Source organism: Salvelinus alpinus, chromosome 37 (genome assembly GCF_045679555.1).
Source record: "Salvelinus alpinus chromosome 37, SLU_Salpinus.1, whole genome shotgun sequence".
Taxonomy (NCBI): domain Eukaryota; kingdom Metazoa; phylum Chordata; class Actinopteri; order Salmoniformes; family Salmonidae; genus Salvelinus; species Salvelinus alpinus.
This window is the reverse complement of record NC_092122.1, coordinates 5,012,501-5,032,999: the sequence shown is the minus strand read 5'-3', so window position 1 is coordinate 5,032,999 and position 20,499 is coordinate 5,012,501. Positions and strand designations below refer to the sequence as shown.

Here is a 20,499-nt window from a genome sequence, read left to right as displayed (position 1 = left end):
GCTCTGGATAGTCAACCTTTGGGGTCCGGGCTAATCAGGGAAGCCACCATCTCCCTGGCCATGGTGACGCAGCGGGGTCACGAGGAGAGAATCAGTCTCTTCCTCATTGACTCTCCTGCGTTTCCCGTGGTACTAGGTCTTCCCTGGTTGACTCGTCATAACCCCACCATTTCCTGGCAACAGAGGGCTCTCACGGGGTGGTCGCGAGAGTGCTCTGGGAGGTGTGTAGGGGTTTCCGTTGGTGCTACCACGGTGGAATGTCCAGACCAGGTCTCCACCGTGCGACTGTAGACGCTGCACTTCCCAGGAGTCACGTGTATCCCCTGTCGCAAGTGGAGACGGTGGCTATGGAGACATATGTCTCCGAATCTCTGCGTCAGGGGTACATTCGGTCCTCCACTTCACCCGCCTCCTCGAGTTTCTTTTTCGTGAAGAAGGATGGAGGTCTGCGCCCGTGCATTGATTATAGAGGTCTCAATCAAATCACGGTGAGGTACAGTTACCCGCTACCTCTTATCACCATGGCCATTGAGTAAATGCACGGGGCGCACTTCTTCACTAAACTGGATCTCAGTAGTGCGTACAATCTGGTGCGTATCTGAGAGGAAGACGAGTGGAAGACGGCATTTAGTACCACCTCAGGGCATTATGAGTACCTCGTCATGCCGTACGGGTTGATGAATGCTCCATCAGTCTTCCAATCTTTCATAGACGAGATTTTCAGGGACCTGTACGGGCAGGGTGTAGTGGTGTATATCAATGACATTCTGATATACTCTGCTACACGTGCTGAGCATGTGTCCTTGGGGCGCAAGGTACTTGGACTACTGTTGGAGCATGACCTGTATGTCAAGGCTGAGAAATGCCTGTTCTTTCAAAAGTCCGTCTCCTTCCTAGGGTATCGCATTTCCACATCAGGGGTGAAGATGGAGAGTGACCGCATAGCAGCTGTGCATAATTGGCTGACTCCCACCACGGTAAAGGAGGTGCAGTGATTTTTAGGGTTTGCCAATTACTACCGGAGATTTATCCGGGGTTTTGGCCAGGTGGCTGCTCCCATTACCTCACTGTACGTCTGCAGTGGTAAGTTGAGGCGGACAGGGCTTTTGGGGAGCTGAGAGCTCTGTTTACCTCGGCTCCCGTGCTGGCCCATCTGGATCCCTCTTTGGCATTCATAGTGGAGGTGGACGCGTCAGAGGCTGGGATCGGAGCCGTGCTCTCTCAGCGCTCGGGCACGCCACCGAAGCTCCGCCCCTGTGCTTTCTTCTCGAAGAAGCTCAGCCCGGCGGAACGAAACTATGATGTGGGGGACCGGGAGCTGTTGGCTGTGGTTAAGGCTTTGAAGGCATGGAGACATTGGCTTGAGGGGGCTAAACACCCTTTCCTCATCTGGACTGACCACCGCAACCTGGAGTACATCCAGGCAGCTAGGAGACTGAATCCTCGTCAGGCAAGGTGGGCCATGTTCTTTACCCGTTTTGTGTTTACCCTGTCCTACAGACCAGGTTCCCAGAAAGTTAAGGCAGATGCACTGTCCCGGAAGTATGACACAGAGGAGCGGCCCATGGATCAGACTCCCATTCTCCCGGCCTCCTGCCTGGTAGCGCCGGTCGTGTGGGAGCTGGACGCAGACATTGAGCGGGCGTTGCGTACTGAGCTCGCTCCACTCCAGTGTCCCGTCGGACTTCGGTACGTTCTGTCTGCTGTCCGTGACCAGTTGATCTATTGGGCACACACATCACCCTCCTCTGGTAATCTGGGGAGCGGTCGGACGGTGCGCTGTCTGTCTGGGAAGTACTGGTGGCCCACCTTGGCTCGGGACGTGTGGGTTTATGTTTCCTCCTGCTTGGTGTGCGCCCAGTGTAAGGCTTCTAGACACCTGCCCAGAGGTAAGCTACATCCCTTACCTGTTCCACAACGGCCTTGGTCACACCTGTCGGTTGATTTTCTAACGGATCTTCCTCCCTCACAGGGGAACACCACGATCTTGGTCGTTGTGGATCGTTTCTCTAAGTCCTGTCATCTCCTCCCTCTGCCCGGTCTCCCTACGGCCCTACAAACTGCGGAGGCCCTGTTTACACACGTCTTCCGGCACTACGGGGTACCTGAGGATATAGTGTCTGATCGGGGTCCCCAGTTCACTTCGAGAGTCTGAAAGGCGTTCAGGGGGTCTCGATCAGCCTTACCTCGGGTTTCCACCCTGAGAGTAATGGGCAGGTGGAGAGAGTGAACCAGGATGTGGGCAGGTTTCTGCAGTCCTATTGCCAGGACCAGCCGGGGGAGTGGGCAGAGTTCGTGCCCTGGGCCCTGGGCAGAGATGGCGCAGAACTCACTCCACCACTCCTCCACTAACCTCTCCCCCTTTCAGTGTGTATTGGGGTACCAGCCAGTTCTGGCACCGTGGCATCGGAGTCAGACCGAGTCTCCTGCGGTGGACGAGTGGTTCAGACGCGCGGAGGAGACCTGGGAAGCCGCCCATGGTCACCTCCAGCAGGCCGCGCTGCGCCAAAAGACTAGCGAGGACCGTCACCGCAGTGAGGCCCCAGTGTTCGCACCAGGGGACAGGGTCTGGCTCTCGACCCTCCAACTGCCCCTCCACCTGCCCTGCCGGAAGCTGGGCCCGCGGTTTGTGGGGCCATTCAAAGTCCTGAGGAGAGTGAACGAGGTATGTTACAGGTTACAGCTTCCCCCCGATTACCATATTAACCCCTCGTTCCATGTGTCTCTCCTCAGGCCGGTGGTGGCTGGTCCGCTCCAGGAGTCTGAGGTACGGGAGGTTCCTCCGCCCCCTCTGGACATCGAGGGGGCCCCGGCGTACTCCGGCCGTTCTATCCTGGATTCAAGGCGTTGGGCGGGGGGCCTTCAGTACCTCGTGGAGTGGGAGGGGTACGGTCCGGAGGAGAGGTGCTGGGTTCCGGTGGCTGATGTATTAGACTCTGAACTACTGCGTGAGTTCCACTGTCGCCGGCCGGATCGCCCTGCGCCTCTCCCTCCGGGTCGTCCCCGAGGCTGGTGTCGATGCACCGCTGGAGCGGACTTTCGCCGAAGTCGGCTCTTCTTCTTGTTCGTGCGGCGTTTGGCGGTCGACGTCACCGGCTTTCTAGCCATTGCCGCTCCATTTTTCATGTATCCATTTGTTTTGTCTTGTTCCTTTCACACCTGGTTTTCATTCCCCAATCAATCCATATGTATTTATTCCTCATCATGTCTTTGTGTAAGATTGTTTGTGTTACGTGTATTTTGGAATTTTGGATACTTTTACGCGCATTACTTTTTGTCTATGTTCCGTGTTTGGGCACATTTTATGTTACTTTGTGCTGTCATTTTGGACCGAAATAAAAAGTGCGCCTGTTCACTACACTCTGCTCTCCTGCACCTGACTTCGCCTCCAATACACACTCCTAACAAACGGAGCCCATTCAATGAAGGGAAGCAAAGTGGGCGGAGGGGGCGATTTGCACGTAGAGCTTGGGAAAAAGGGGGCATGATTTGTTGACACAATTTGAATCCAAAACCAACCTTCATTCACTCATTGTGACGCAAAACTCCGTTTTAGACGGGACTGACTTTATGAACAATTTTTATGACTCATATATTATCACATACTGTCGTCCATTTTCAAAGGGATTAGTTACTTTTTAGGGGCAGTTGCTCTTTAATGATTAAGAATTGAAGAACTGGACTGGTCCGAAGCCCTATGCTATGTCCAGGCTAATTACGTTTGATCTAAACTGCAATGTTGAAACCAGCAGTAATTGCGCTTAGCGGGATTTTAAAGCCCGAACTCATGCTGTATTTAGTACCCTCTTCATTCAAAAAGAGTTGGGCGTGGGAAAATCTGAAGTAGCTAGAAGTAGTTATGCCCACTAAAGAGGGCCTAATACTTTAACTCGACACAAGAGTTCAAAACCTCAAACCTGAAAAGTCCGTCTTCTCCACCGACTCCTAGTGCTGAGCCATGAGCATGTCCTTATTTTCTGTAGGCACATGTCTGTCTGTTCCCAGGCACCTTGAACAATTAGACGGTGCAATCAGCATCCATCAACCCTGGTCAAAAGAGCCAGAGAGAGAGCAAGGATCCCACTGTTACAGGGCAAATGGCCAATTGATGCCGTCTCCTGAGAGCGTGGGACATGCAGGGTAAAACAATTATCAAGGCCAGCTGTCCATGGTGTACTGCAGCACTATCGTAGCATAGCCGGCGTGCAGTACCCAGCTCTGCTCTCCCAGGTAGGGCCGTGCTGACTGGCTGAGAGACAGGGAGCAGAGAGAGAGAGAGAAGCCTGGGGAAAGGAGAGGGGAGGAGAGACTGGAGATGAGGGAGGAAAGAAGGAAAAGGGACTGAGACCAGGAACGGTGAGCCTCCTCCTGTGACAGTGTTCCACTGTGTTGTCGCCTCCATGGTGGGGGACTTGTTTCCTCCGTCGCTTGTCGCCGCTCCGCTCTGTACCCACTGCCCTCTCGCCTCTTCCTTAATGAGTGTGGATGCCCGACTGCCTCGGCTGCCTCAGCACCTGCCGTGGGTGGCGAGGGGTTAATCCTCGGTGGGTCTCTAATGCCCCTGGGCAGGCTGCGGAGGAGCAGGCAGGAAGAGCTGACAGCAGCAGTAGCAGCGGCTGAGAGGAGAGGGTGACAGGAGGCACAGATACCCTCGGGTTCCCCCCGTAGCACGCTAGAATGAGTTGTTTCAGACGCTGCTGGATGCCTGACAACCGGCCTTCATAAATTACAAAATGAAGATTGATAATCGCTTCTCAGCCTCACCTCCTCCTCCACGTGTGTGCACACACAAAGTACACACACACAAAAGGAAGATTTATGTGAAAATCACTGTCATTTGCAGAATGCATGTTTGCACCAGGTAGCTGCTCTCCTCCTCGGCGAGGGCCGGGGTGAAGAGGAAAACCTGTACATGTTTTATTTATGTGGAGGAAAAACAACTCCTGAGGAGGCTTATCTCGCTTCTGATGAGAGAGAGAGGGAGAGAGGGAGAGAGAGGAGAGAGAGAGAGAGAGGAGAGAGAGAGAGAGAGAGAGAGAGAGGGAGAGAAAGAGAGAGAGAGAGAGAGAGAGAGAGGAGAGGGAGGGAGGAGAGAGAGAGAGGAAAGAGAGAAGCACTTTGAAGCACTGTGGGGAACAGGGAAGGACCATGGGTGGGGTGGTTGTTATGCGACAGAGTGTTGGGGCCTACGCAGCACTCCATTTTGAACTCTTTGGCTCCCAAACGAAGGGAGGAGTGCTACCTAAACGGCACAATGAAGGTCAAACACAAGTTAGCTGGAACTTTGAAGAGATGTCACAACTTATTATGAACAAAACCGGAGAGAAGGACTCTTACACAGAGACAGGGATAATAAAAAAAAAAACACAAACTCAATACAGGCTGCCTAGCTCATTCTCTTACAGACACCAGTCTCCCTTATTCTCCTCTACTCTCTCTATAAGGGTCTCTAGTATGTTGTGATTGGTTACTATCCTGGTTACTATGTCTGTGAGGAGTTGGTGAGAACTGTATAAAATATCAAACTGACTGCCCTGTTATGGCATATGAAAAAGGCAGAGAATCACTAAAGCCAGCAAATGAAATCAGGACCGGCTAAAAGACAGAGGTGGGGTATGAATGTATCCATATCAATTTTGCCCTTCCAACCCTCCCAAAAGGAATTGAGTGGGGAATAAATAAAGAACATTTAACCGCTCTCGTTTTCCTCGTTGCCTCCGGCCGTGTTAAATTCACTTCGCGAAAGATTGATGCCCCTCTATCTGATGCGTTACGAATGTCTGCGGGGATCCGGCGCCACCCGCCCTCCTAAAACCGCCCAGCATCAGCATAACGGGCCGCCCAAAACAGCGGCAGGCAACACACTCCACTCGGGGAAGTTTATCGACTTGTGAAATCGCATACAGAACATCCTTTAAACATTTTTGAGGCCGATAACCTTGGCTTGTAAGTTGCTTACTCAACAGACCTTATTACGGGGTTGAGGGGGGGCTGTTACCGTCGCTTCTACTGAAAGGTCAGCAGTGCTGTTAGCTACCGCTCCCCATTTCATTATGATCACGCCATTATCACAAGCTGATTCACAAATTGGCATGGTGGGGGTCAGGGTATCGGAGTAGGAGGTGGGTAATAGGGGTGCAGACAACAAACCTCCTCGCTCAGAGAGCAGAACGAGACTCGTCCGTCTCCCATCCTCTCCTTGTCATGGGCTGCACCGGTAAATTGGCAGCAGTCCAACGAATGACAGAGCGAGGGAGAGAGAGAGCGAGAACCCTTACATGCAGACACACTAGGATGTCTCCAGGCCCTGTCAGAGAGGAGAGGAGGGGAGGAGAAAAGTCAAATAAAGCTGACTGACACTTTCTCCTTTCTCCGTCAGACGGTCTAAAATGCCAGACATGATGTAAATCATGGTCCCATGACTGTCCATCCTGGCTCGTTGTCAGTTTCCTGCAGGCCGTCTCCTGTCTTCGCTGGGTGATTTGGACAATTGTCTTAAAGTGAGAGAGAATCCAAGATGGATGTTTCCTCAAAAGCGTCCCCGCTTCAATAGCCTGATGGCCGACATATTTCAGTCCCGGGACACATCACCATCAAAAGGGACACTTTCAAAGAATTAGTCTCCCTGTACTGAACAATAAATAATTGAATATGCTATAGGGACGACATGAGAGGAAGAAAGGTGTGTAAGGCATATGTCCCCATTTATCTCAACACCTATCGAAAGCGTCACCTTGGACATTTTAGAGATGGGCCTGGGTTCAAGAAACGAATGGTTCAACATGTCTTGATATTCTCTTTCACCATTCAAGTATTAGTACTGTGCACATTAGATTTTCGCACAATCCTTTTTAATGTGCCATAAAGGGCACTCATTCAGACCATATGGGGTGAGCGTGACCATATGGGGTGAGCGTGGGTGGGTGGGTGTGTGTGTGTGTGTGTGTGTGTGTGTGTGTGTGTGTGTGTGTGTGTGTGTGTGTGTGTGTGTGTGTGTGTGTGTGTGTGTGTGTGTGTGTGTGTGTGTGTGTGTGTGTGTGTGTGTGTGTGTGTGTAGGTGGGAGGCCTATCTCGAGTAGACGCATAGCGATGACAGTTATGACGGGGTAACAAATGTGCGGGGAGCGTTCTAGGCTCAAAATCAGTGCTGCTGAAACAGCAACCAGGTGCTACAGAACACATTGGCTGCGCTGAATGAGCTTACCCCCATAACAAGAGCTGGCCTGAGACCACGCAACGAGAGGTGCAATGTAAATGCAAGCTATAATTATGACTATTATTACCACTATTCAACTAGCACGGTCTCGAGCAGAACCGAGGACTGGAGAGCGATGGATGGAGGGAACAAAAAAAGAGGGGGGTACTGTACCCAAACAGAGTGAAAGAAAGAAAACAGATAAAAGACTAATTTCATTTGGCTCTGGTCCCAGTGTATGGTGTAAATCAGCCATAGAGTGTGTACAGTATATGTCCCCGCTCTGACCTGCCCGAGCATATTGACTTAACCCAGTCGTCAAGGCTATGCAGCACTATGTATATTTCCACAGGTGAGAGTTAAAATGTTCCTAAAGCTAGGAGCCTGTCTGAGATGAATTACCTCCGGCCCTGTGGCCTCTCCAAAACATCCCCCTCAAACATAATCAGGCGTCTGTCAGAAACAGAGGGCGCTAGCTCCCAGAAGACGCTCGACATCGGAAATAACTGCAAGTTTAAATAATTTTCAAAAACAGCAGGCCAATAAATTTCCACCAGCGGAGGTTAATTTAGTAAGGCGAAACCTCGGTGCAATTACCCTGTCCGATTCCTCTCTCCTCCGTTCCTCCTCTGCCTCCGTGCCCCGAGGGCGCCGGTCTCTGAAATGTCACACAGAGGAATTACTTTTCACCTGAAGAATGCAGCTCTGAAAAACAGGGTAATCTGTACAGGCCTCAGCTAATAACACACAGCAGCACCTGTCACTGAATGTTAGTTCATTAGCTAACTCTTAGTCATTTAATTCCTATCAAAATAGGAAAAGCTTTAGACAAAGTTGGCAATGACGAGCGATCTGAGAGAGAAAGACAGATAAAAAGAGATACAAAGTGAGAGAGAGAGAGAGAGAAAGAGAGAGAGAGAGAGAGAGAGAGAGAGAGAGAGAGAGATTGTTCAGTGATTATATTAGACTGGCAGTTTGGTCTGACTTCAGTCAATTAGCTTGACTAAATGAAGTCTAAAAGTAATGGCGCTCGTACAGTTCAGTAATTACTGAGGCTCATGTTTATCCAGGGCTCCTAAATTACTCCCACCCCATTACACGTGTTTTGGTGTCCTTAATATGACACGATGTGAGACGCATAACAGTCACACACAGGCTCCCCACCAACCCCACCCCCATCCCGTCCACCTATCTAAGCTCTCCTCCCATCATGCAGTTCTGTTTTGCTAGCGCCTGGATGGAGGGAGCTGCTATCTACAGTGACGCTCTACCATGTCTCTAATTACGACGGTATCTTAATCTAGTCAAATCAACCAGATCCCAGTCAGATTTCCCCAGGCCCTGACGGGCTCCCACCGCCCAGGAAGAGAAGACTCTGAGCTGAGCTTCAATCCTATTTCCTTTTTTTAATCAAAGTCTGACTCAAGCTGTTCCTGTGTGAAGGGAGAAACGATCATGCTGTGTCTTTTTGGAAACCAATGGCCAAACTATGTTGCCCAAACACACTTGCCGGCTGGCACACTCGAAGACACCCAGGAGCCAACAGTTGGGCTCTCGTCCGACTCTGCATTGACGTGAGTGGGATGTTGCTAATTCAAACACGGCACAGTGTGGGCCTTTGGGGAAGTTTTGCAGTTTTACCCCGATTGAACGGTGGTTTGTAGTTGTAGTATTTAGTTTTGGTTCGGAGCAAGTTTGTAACTCATTAGCTAGTAGACTTGCAGTGCAGCGCTATAGGAGGTCTCACAGAGTTCCCCACACAGCACAGCAAACAATGAAAAGAACAGAGGTTTACAGTCATTTCATAACCTTCTCCGCGGTACCAAGAGGCCGTCATTTCATCACTACACTAAATCAGTAAGGTATGCTAATCTTAGCTGAAATAAGCACGTTCCTCCATCTTCCATTCATATTCAATGTTGCTGATTTATAAAAACCTAATCGAGAGCCAAGCTCATTTGCACATCAAAGGTCTGAGTTAGCGATCTCTCCAAGCGTCTTGCTTATTCCCCATCGCTTCCCCGCCCGTCCCAGCTAAGTACCAACAAACCCAAACGGCAGGAGTCCAAAGACCTCGCATTAGAATTTATAAACAGTTTAAAGAGATAAGCAACACATTTACCATTCATGTTTTTAATATTCATAACAACTCCCTTCGGATGTGGTAAACGGTAGCCGTAAATGCTAAATGTTGTTTTGAATATCTTGTTAGCTAATTGATTGAGACTCGTTCGTTAAGGGAGATGCGGGTGGTTTCTGCCGTTTTTTTCTTCCCCCTTGCTAGAGAAAACTGCATGCGGCAGGATTTTCATCATCTAGTCAAATAAACAATCAGCCCTCTGAGAACTCAAAGCTGCTTACACAAGATATTACAGAAAACATATAGCAGGATGTGACATTTTGTGTCGTTTGTTTTCTCTGGATGGAATTTCATATTAGAGACAAATACTTCACACTACAGTAAGCCTTGATCAACTTGACAAACAGAGGGGTATAACGAAGCAGATTCAACGAGTTAGCCAGCTAACTTTGATAAACAACCAGAAATAACTTTTTTTCTTTATGGTTCATTAAGAAAGCTAAACTTTGATCTGTGTTTTTGATTGTTGGGTCAATTAGACCAGAATATGTATTGAAGTTATTTTAGAATGTTTCGGCAAGTTAACTGGCTTACAAGTGCGGCTAGTGAGTCCCTATTTGTGTTCGCTTATGTGAAGTCTGTTTGTAGAAAAAAAAAACATGCGTTACTTAGAAATGAAAGACGAGCATCGATTGGACACAAAGGAGAGCAAAAGCAAAACGTGATGAATATGTGCCAAATCAATTACCAGCTGCTAACATAACCCACTGGCCTAATGAGGCACATACAGTTCAAAGGACATAATGTATGAGAGGGACCCAGGGAACAGGGGTGAGACTCTTGCTCTCTCTCCCTGTCATTGATTTGGTTCTGAGAGCGTGGCGAGCACAGCATCCTGAAGGGGCCTTTTGAAGTGCACATTGTACTGAGTCTCCTGTAACAAATCACCGTCTTAGCGTTCAAACAGAGAGCCCATGATCAAACCTGCCACATCTCCACACACACAGGCAGGGCCCATGCAAAGGAGTGGGAAGTGAAATAACGAAGGGGGAAGAGAGAGGGAGTTGAGAAGGAAAAATGGAGTGAGTGAGCATACTCTGGCTCTGGCATGCTGGGTAGATAAACAAATCATCTGCTTTAAAAGAAACTGTGAAGAAAACAAGGTAAATACTGACACGAAAGTATGGATGTAAGCTAGCAACACATCTGATTCGAGGTCTGTGGGTTGGGGTGTGTGTGTGTGTGTTTTGTGCTGTGGGTGCAAAAAGCCCAAGCTCCATCACATCTCAATGCCTCCACAAGGGAAACACTCTGCACACACATTACATTACACAGGTGTTGTAATAAACAAAAAACAGCCCTAAAATGTAAAAACTCCCCCTAACGTCCTCCACCTCTCTCCCTCCCATGTGTGTGTTCATTAACAGATTACAACAGCTGTGGCTACAGTGCATTGAGAGGAGAGGGTGCTGCTGTAGCAAAAATTAACAGATTGGATCGGAATGCCTACACACACACACACACACACACACACACACACACACACACACACACACACACACACACACACACACACACACACACACACACACACACACACACACACACACACACACACACACACACACACACACACACACACACACACACACACAAAGACACACAGACACACAGGGGGTATCACTAAGCATCTGCGTGGAAGAGGCAGGTCCTAGAGGTGAGGGATGAGAGCAGCTTTACAGTAGCAGGCCCAGTGAGCTAAGCCTGTGTGGGCGCGCTGCTCTCCAGAGGCCTGGGGTTGGGAGGAAACCCAACAGATCCACACCTGACAGACAGAGAGAGAGAGCGAGAGAGAGAGAGAGAGACAGGGAGATACAGAGGGAGTGAAGAGGAAGAGGATGCAGAATGGTGGGGCAGAGGACATCCAAAGAGAGAGATGGAGAAAGAAAGAGAGAGAAAGAGAGACACACAAAAATAAAGTGAGTCTGAGACGGAGCCTCTCAGAGCCTCACAGACTCCCTCAGCCTGGATGCAGTCTCCCTGTCTCTCTTCAGTCACCTGACCTTCCACATTATGATAATGTAATAAACGCAGCAGAAAAGCAAATCCCAATACTTGTAATTTCCTCTCCCGCGCGGACTTCATGTAAATGCTTGTGTTCGTCGCCATAGGGGGGAGTGAACAGGCAGCGCTCCCACACTGAGATAATAGCAAACGTGTTTGCAGGGGATGCTATTTTTACGACCACGCTAACCAAATCCGATCCTTCAGCACATTTCTTCTGGAGAAGACACAGGTTCTCCTTTTTTCCATTTTTTCTTCATGTACCTTTTTTTCAATGAATATTCAGTGGAGAGTGAAAGTACAGAAATGAATTTATCATGCTCCGGAATCAAAGTTGTTCTGTTTCTTTGATAATGGTGTAACATACGTTTACATACTGTGGAGATCAATGCGAGCCTTGTCCCATCCTCCCACAGCACAGAAGATGCTCTCTCTTTCCCTGTCAGTCCTTTGACATCCAGTGTGTGTGTGTGTGTGTGTGTGTGTGTGTGTGTGTGTGTGTGTGTGTGTGTGTGTGTGTGTGTGTGTGTGTGTGTGTGTGTGTGTGTGTGTGTGTGTGTGTGTGTGTCCGTGATGTGAGTGCACTACACTTGTTATTCCCCAGGTTGTGATGAGACTCCAGACTTGTGCCTCTGTGTTTACAGCTCTGTGAGCTTGTTTCCTCCTCAGGACGAACACTGACAATGATGATGAATAAGTGAAGAGTCTCTCTCTTTGGCCCGGTGCTTTCTTTTCTTCATCCCGACTGTTCTCCAGCCTCTCCTCTGGCAGGAGGACATACCGGCTTCCTGGAATGGGAATGCTCTCAGAGGGGTCTAGGGACAAACACATGGATAGAGGGGAAAAACACCTCTTTATCCCAGACTTCAGTGGGAATATGCAGGGTGGGGAGGCAAGGAGGCTAGGGAGGATTGTGTGTGTGTGTGTGTGTGTGTGTGTGTCTGACACACTCCGAGAGAAAAGGGAATGCATTAAACAGAGTTCTCTCCTGTGGCAACACACACACACACGCACACCCCCCCGCCCAGCCTTTTTCTCCTCTCCCAAAGGACACCTTCCTTATCCCTTACTCAACAAATTAAAGAGCTCCAACACTACAGCACACTAACTAAATGGCATTTATTTATCTCTTGACTAGAGACAGGCTCCTCTGTAAATATCTAGTTACAGTGGGTTATAGGCCCAGCAAAGACATTGTTATATACCAGTCACTAAGGGTTAATGCCCAGCCTGACAAATAGCACATTAGAAAAGCTTTTTCCCGCTGAAATGTGTCGGGTAAAGGCCATAAACTAGCTCCTTATAACATGTTTTGGTGCTGGGAAGGATCCTCGTTCGTCTTGCTTACTGGGGCTGTTGTGGAATGCAAACAGGAGGACGTGGTTCGGTATTAATTCAGTCTCGTATTATGCAACATCAAGAGCCTCCTCGCCTCAATTAAAACAGACGATCACATTAGGCCTTAAATCTTTAACGGCTGAAAGGAACCATGACTGGATAATAGTGTGTAATGCCTTTTGTCTGTGGGATGTGGGGGGAAATCCGTATCGTCAGTAAAAACAATGCATCAATTAAGCAATTAGCCGGAGTACCGCAAACGAACAGAACAAACTGGGCAGCTATCCAAGCCCTCCCTCCTCCATCCCCAATAAGGCAGGCAGGCACCATGCCAAGGGGCTTGTAGCGTTCATTATGAAACATCACAGAGCAGAGGGTTGCCTTTCATTCTGCCAGAGTGGAGGCATTTGTCTGCCAGCCAGAGGAGAGTAGGCGAGTGGAGGAGAGGATATGTTTTGTTCCAGCAGATGTTGATGCTGTTAGCGGGGTGGAGGGGTAGGGAAGGGCACATGGCTCGGTCAAGGCTTGGTGCTTGGTTGGTGGGAAACTATCGGTGGGGGGGGGGGGGGGGGGGGCACAACAAAGCAACGTGCCATGGCCCTCTTCACTCGAACACAGATTAATTAAGCCATCAAAGCAGGCCTGCAGTGGCAGCCGGAGCTTAATTGTGGTAATTGGGGTTAATAAGGTGCTATTACACACTGATCACAAGTATTGTTTCATGGAGGCGGGTAAATTGAGCTGGGTTAAATACGGGTGGTGGTGGAGGGGTAGCTGGTAAGAGGGTTGGGGTAATGCCAGTTTGTGTCAGTTTTCCCCCCCCCCACATAATGTTTGTTGTCCTTGAAATACGGCTGGAGAGTGAGTGAGAGGCTGGTAAAACATGGCGGTTGCAGCCCAATTATCAATACATTAATCTATGAACGGATTGATCAACCATTCAATAAATCTATACGTAAATCTACGCATTGTCGATAATTCACTGTCGTTAGCAAGAAGAACCGTGGACAGACCTATTAAGGTCACTCAGTCCTTCCAACCATACATACAGTTTACATCCCTCCTGGCCTAACAGAACAGTACCATACAACCATTTCAATAGGAAGTCATCAGTCCTTCAAAGCAGTGATAGTTTAGACGTGTCCTGGGTCCAACCTCAGTAACATCTTCTAAAGACGTAGACCGACGGTGAGAGATGGTGAAACAGGAAATCAATGTGACGAGGCTAGCTCTCTGATTAATGAATAGATTTCACGTCTGGCTAGCCTCAGTGACGAGCCTCTAATGTCTTTATATCAGCCGTGGCTATATCACACTCTCTCTCTCTCACACACACACACGCGCACACACACACACACACACACACACACACACACACACACACACACACACACACACACACGCACAGACACGTGCACACACACGCGCAGACACACACACACACACGCACGCACGCACACACACACACACACACACACACACACACACACACACACACACACACACACACACAAACACACACACACACACACACACACACACACACAAACACACACACACACACACACACACACACACACACACACACACACACACACACACACACACACACACACACACACACACACACACACACACACACATACATACACACACACACACACACACACACACACACACACACACACACACACACACACACACACACATACATACACACACACACACACACACACACACACACACACACGCACAGACACACGCACAGACACGCGCACACACACGCGCGGACACACACACACGCGCGGACACACACACACAGGATGTCAGAGGCTATAGCTGACAGACTGGAAATTGACTGGAGCAACATCACATGGCTGAAAATGGACAGAATAAAACAGTCCGTAGCAGTTAGTTGTAGCGTTGTACAGAAATACTGATATGCTTAGTATGAAGCCCATTCTCTGATACAGGCTGTGACAGTTCTCTCTTTCCACTCCAATTCCATAGCAATTACACAGCTCTTACAGAACCACTATTAGCCTGGCTTTAGCCCATACATTTGTCCTGCTCACTCCCACTGGCAGAGAGCACTTCTCCAGTTTAAAGTGCAGAATTATCATTTGCACTAGATTAAAATGGTGTGGTCGCTGTTGCTGCTTTCTCTTTTGAACACTAACTGAAACCAGGGGTCGCTTGATGTACAGTGCATTAAATTAGTGGTTTAAGTATGATAGAATGCATAGAACACCGGCACTTACAGGATGTGAAAGAATCCCTCTAACTCTCGGCCAGACAAGTGTATACTCTGGCCTCTGATGAATAAGACCTATCTGACAAGTCCTGTCTACATCCGTTTGGACTTGAATGTGAACACTGTATGAACGAACAGAGTGCTTAAACAGTCAGGCCTAAAGTGGCAAAGCTCTGCAGTGTGTGTGCATGTGTGTGTGTGTGGTATTTGTGTGTGTGTGTGTGTGTGTATACATATATATCTGTGTGAGTTAGCTTCATCCCTGCAGGCTCTCCCCAGCTCTGAGTGGTATAGTTTTGGCAGGCAGACAGACAGTGAGGGAGAACAGAGCTAGGTGGGGCAGGGATCAGCAGTGACTCCAGGCATTCAGCCACATCTGACTTTGATTAATTGGCAAGCCGCTCCTCTATCTCTCCACCCAGCACCCTGACAGAAAGGTAGAGCCCAGACGCACTAGGATGCACTGGGAGCCTTCAGCAGGAAAAGACACACTACACACACACACACACACACACACACTCATATAAACACACACAGTCTCTTGCTCACTCACTACATCAATGCAGAATCGTCCAAGCTGGTGCGAGTTGTTGAATCTCTGCTTAAATGATTTAAAACAGTAGTGTGCCTCCCTGCCTCCCTCTGGAAATGCACAGATCCCCCATGGTTCTCCTTAAATTAGTCAAAAAGGGAGTTTTTTTATGCAAATGTGTTTCCACCCTGGCTCCTGATGTCTCATCAGTTGCAATGCTCACCTATGCACTTTTTCCCTTTGACTTAGTGTACTTCCTCCGTATGTCTGCCAAACGCACTCCAGGATATCTATTCTGTCTGTCTGCTCAGTGTGTGTCTGTGTGTACATATATTTTGTCTGTCTGCGTGTAGCCCTCTTACAGCTCTGCATCTCTCGGACTACCAGTACAACCCTGACAAACCCGGAGCTGCTCTAATGATTTATCGATCTTGGAAAACTTCAACAGGCAAGCGTTTTAAAATCGTCTCTAGTTACAACAACATGTCCTCCCTGCGTTTTCGAATAAAAGTGTTTATGGTAAAGAGGATCTCTTTAACGGTCTCCACGAGAGTTTAATCTATATACATAAATCGCTGATATTTCCATTGAGACAGAGTTGTTGAATTGCGGAGACAGTAGCGTGATAAACTTTTGGAGAGATGTATTTATTGGTCCTAAACGCTGTAACATGAATTCTGCACAGATGGTCTTACTAATAGAGCTTCCAGCAATCATTATCATCCCACTACATGAGTGCACTACATAGACAATAGGGTGCCATTTTGGAAAAGCCTAGGACTAAACAGCAACACGGCAGCGCTAATTCTCCCTACCTGACTTGCCATGTGGTACAGCAATTGCACCTGTAGCCATTAGAGTCAATACCATGATTATATTTATGATCTCAAGTATGTTGCATTGTTGTTGCCTGATAGAAGGTTCTTGAAGGTGGTTTACTGTACCTGCCTGTCGGAGCAGGAGGTGTAATTATGTTGCATTAAGAGAGAGAGAGAGAGAGAGAGAGAGAGAGAGAGCATTAAACGGCATTAAAGTAAATAGATGCAATTTCACATTTATCCAGAATTGCCTGACTTGGTCAAAGTGTGTGAATGAACCCCACCCCCCCAATCTCTCCTACAGAAGGCTAATTAAGACAAGAAAGTATGATTGAAGTAGCCTAAACGAGCTCAAATCATCAGTCCCAGCAACACAACACAGTGGCCTGCTGTCTCCCCTACTCTCTCTCACCCCTCAACGCCGGTGGGAGTCAGATGATGTCTAATAGACCCTACAGGGACACAGCACCACTTCTGAAGCACCCAGGTCCCTTCTGCTGCTCCTCACAATGGAGCGGAGGGCCATGCTACTGTTTGATACCCTCTCTCTGTCTTTCCAACAGCTTCATTGAGAGGAAGGGAAAAGGGAACACTACATACAACTACCTCCTAAAGCAGCCCCACGCACTCTGATTCGTGGCAGTGTTGAACATGCTCCCTTCTTTTGTAAGCCGCTCAGAGACAACTGATGTACAGATAACAGCCTGGGTGCTACTTAGGGTATTTCCTTATGCACCGGTGTAAAAGAAAAAACCTTATTGGCTGTAATAGTGTTTCATGATCTGATTCCCCACAATGGGAGCTAGCTATTGCCTCTTGTGGTTTGTAATCCACAGGCCAATATCAATACCACGAACTCCTGTACTGCCTAAAGGGGGTAAAAAAAATGCGCATACGTTTTACGTTTTACTTTTCGAACGGAAAGAATCGGTTTCAGAACAATAGATAGTGAATGTCTTACTGTGACCTGCTCCAGATAGATAGGCCACGTATAAAAGAAACTGACCTTTAAAAATACAATATGCTAATAAATAGCTGTGGCGAGAGCCAGGCACTCCATACAAATGGACCGGCGGGAAACGCCTGGTGTTTTAATCAGGTGGAGTTCTTTTTAAAAAAAGGGCCCTCGGCCACATAATTGATCCCTAAAGGTAAGTCCCACACAGGAACCTGGGGACACCGCTCTCTATTACTATAAAGAACTACACTACCTTTTGTTTTGGGCTCTGGGAGGAAGGGGATTTAAATATACAGTATATTCTAGTCATATAAAGGCCACAAATGGTAAGCATTTTAATGATGAAACTGTTTTGATGTCCTATCCCTACTGAATATGTAATAGGAACGGTGTGTTTTGCCCCCCTCCAGTGACAAAGCATTGCCAAACAGTGCGGTTCAGATGAAACGGATGCGATAACAAAGTCACTGAATCAGTGTTATTAATGATATGCTGGAATAAACACTGTGACTTAACTTTAAAGTCATAAAGTTCCCTCCTTGGCTAAAAAGTGCTGCTTCTGCTGGAGCCGTTTGCCTGAGGTAAGTGGCTCCTTCCTTGTTTGACTCCCATCAGCATTACTGCCTGTCACCACACGCACGCACGCACACACACATTACTAGAATAAAACACACACACACACATTACTAGAATCAAACACACACACACACATTACGAGAATCAAACACACACACACACGCACGCACACATTACTAGAATCAAACACACACACACACACACACACACACACACATTACTAGAATCAAACACACACACACACATTACTAGAATCAAACACACACACACATTACTAGAATCAAACGCACGCACGCACACATTACTAGAATCAAACACGCACACACACATTACTAGAATCAAACACGCACACACACATTACTAGAATCAAACACGCACACACACATTACTAGAATCAAACACACACACACACATTACTAGAATCAAACACACACACACACACACACATTACTAGAATCAAACACACACACACACACACACACACACACACACACACACACACACACACACACACACACACACACACACACACACACACACACACACACACACACAATCACACACACACACTACTAGAACCAAACACACACACACACACACACACACACACACACACACACACACACACACACACACACACACACACACACACACACACACACACACACACACACACACACACACACACACACTACTAGAATCAAACACACACACACACACACAAACACACACACACATTACTAGAATCAAACACACACACACACACATTACTAGAATCAAACACACACACACATTACTAGAATCAAACACACACACACACACAATCACACACACATTACTAGAATCAAACACACACACACACACACACACGCACATTACTGGAATCAAAAACACACAATCACACAATCACACACACACACACACACACACACACACACACACACACACACACACACACACACACACACACACACACACACACACACACACACACACACACACACACACACACACACACACACACACACACACACACACACAGCTTCAGATGTCCTCAGCATCTTGACTGGAACTTCTCTATGTCAGTTTGTTGATTCAGAGGTAAAAAAGTATTTTCAATTTCTTGGAAATCAATGTGATAAGGGGGATTATTCCTAAATCAATTAGTCTACTTCTCTGCTTTCGAGTGCCGCCATTGATCTGGTGATAAACAAGAGATTCATGAGTATATCGAGCCAATTGGGGTTTCTGTGGCCTACAAGAGTACAAGAGCCCGAGTACAATCAGTGAGACTTCTCTCTCTGCAACCACAATGTAAGCACATGGGCTTTGGCAGGAGAAAAAACACTCGCAGGGCGGATGCCTGCGGTTAGCTGTGATTATAGGTCACAGATACTGTCACAGCCACTTCAGCAAAAGAAACATCCTAATACTTCCACGTTTCAGGTACAACCAGCTCTACTGGGACGATTTCTGGCATTCGTGCTTGTTTTCTCTGTGCTCTGGTGGTCGAACGAGCGGTAAAACGAGCTCTAGCTAAATGTTGCAGGTTCATGTAACCGAGACTTATCCCTGGAAAATGAATCCAGTAATTACATTACTGAGTTAGGTGGTGCTATAGAGATTATCTTAGACCACCTGGGTAAACATATGACACACAGCACAGACATGTGCTTAATGTGAAATATTACACTGATTAAATCATGACACACCGACTCATTCCTCGCAAGTACAGCATAAACATTGAACAAAAATGAAGAAATCAAAAACATTTGCCAAGGTACAGCAATGGCAACGGAGTAGGACATTTAGACTGACTTCTACAAGACGGTACAGGGAAGGGAGAACTCAGGGGCTGGAAATTCATCCATAAGTCTTTAATGGCTGGGGCATGATATGGCATAGTAAACTATAGGTTCCGGAGTCACAATACAATGTTTCTTTAATTTCTTTAAACTTCAAGATAGGATTTTAGTGACCAACATATCATAGTTAAAACATTGCACATTTAATTGTCAGATTCAAAATCCAAGGACAGTTCCTTTGTTTCCTCTTCATATCCAGCATGCACAGTGCCTCCAAAATATCCCATAAAATCCTACCGCGCACTTAATTGTTCAATATGAAGCCAAAGCATCTGAGGTAATTCCAATCTCTTTCTCCGATGAATATGTGCAATTGTCCTCTTTCCCCATTCTAATGTAATGCCATCTGCGCCGCGACGCGATTGGCTCGGTGTTGCCACTGCTGCCAACCGGGGTCAGCGCCACCATCAAGCGCTGTAATTGAGTAGTTAGTGGCAATTTTCTCCCTTAATTTCCATCTGCGAAAATCCGGGTGCCTGGCATGGAAAATAGCACATTACACCAAGCAGCGATTGTGGTGAAGTGTAATAACATCGTTTCCACAGTTTGAAAACTTCCCCCGAACAAATGAGGATCATTGCTATACATGTCATATCCACCCAACCCCCCCCCACCAAACACATGAACTGGGGTGCTTGAGAGGGAGACAGAGGAGACGTACCCATAAAGAATGGGAGATGTTCCATTAACATACAGATAATTACCTTCCTCCAACACGCCAGCCCTCCCTTCAACACTATAATCCCGTGACAAAGCCCTTTGAGGCGGCGTATCACAAACACCATGTTGACACCGAGGACAGGCTTAAAGACGGCGGCC

The 20,499-nt window shown here is 47.7% G+C and overlaps 1 protein-coding gene across 1 annotated transcript in view; it reads right to left on the bottom strand.

Moving 5' to 3' along the window:
* Nucleotides 1-4,152: 4,152 nt before the first annotated feature.
* LOC139565689 (uncharacterized) overlaps nucleotides 4,153-20,499 on the bottom strand; it is a 48,684-nt gene continuing 32,337 nt past the window's right edge. Inside the window, exons 2-3 of the mRNA XM_071386186.1 lie at nucleotides 4,451-4,616; nucleotides 4,153-4,249 (exon numbers count right to left, since the gene is read on the bottom strand). Of these exons, the coding sequence (XP_071242287.1) occupies nucleotides 4,153-4,249; nucleotides 4,451-4,616 (263 nt within the window). The remainder of the gene's footprint in view (nucleotides 4,250-4,450; nucleotides 4,617-20,499) is intronic.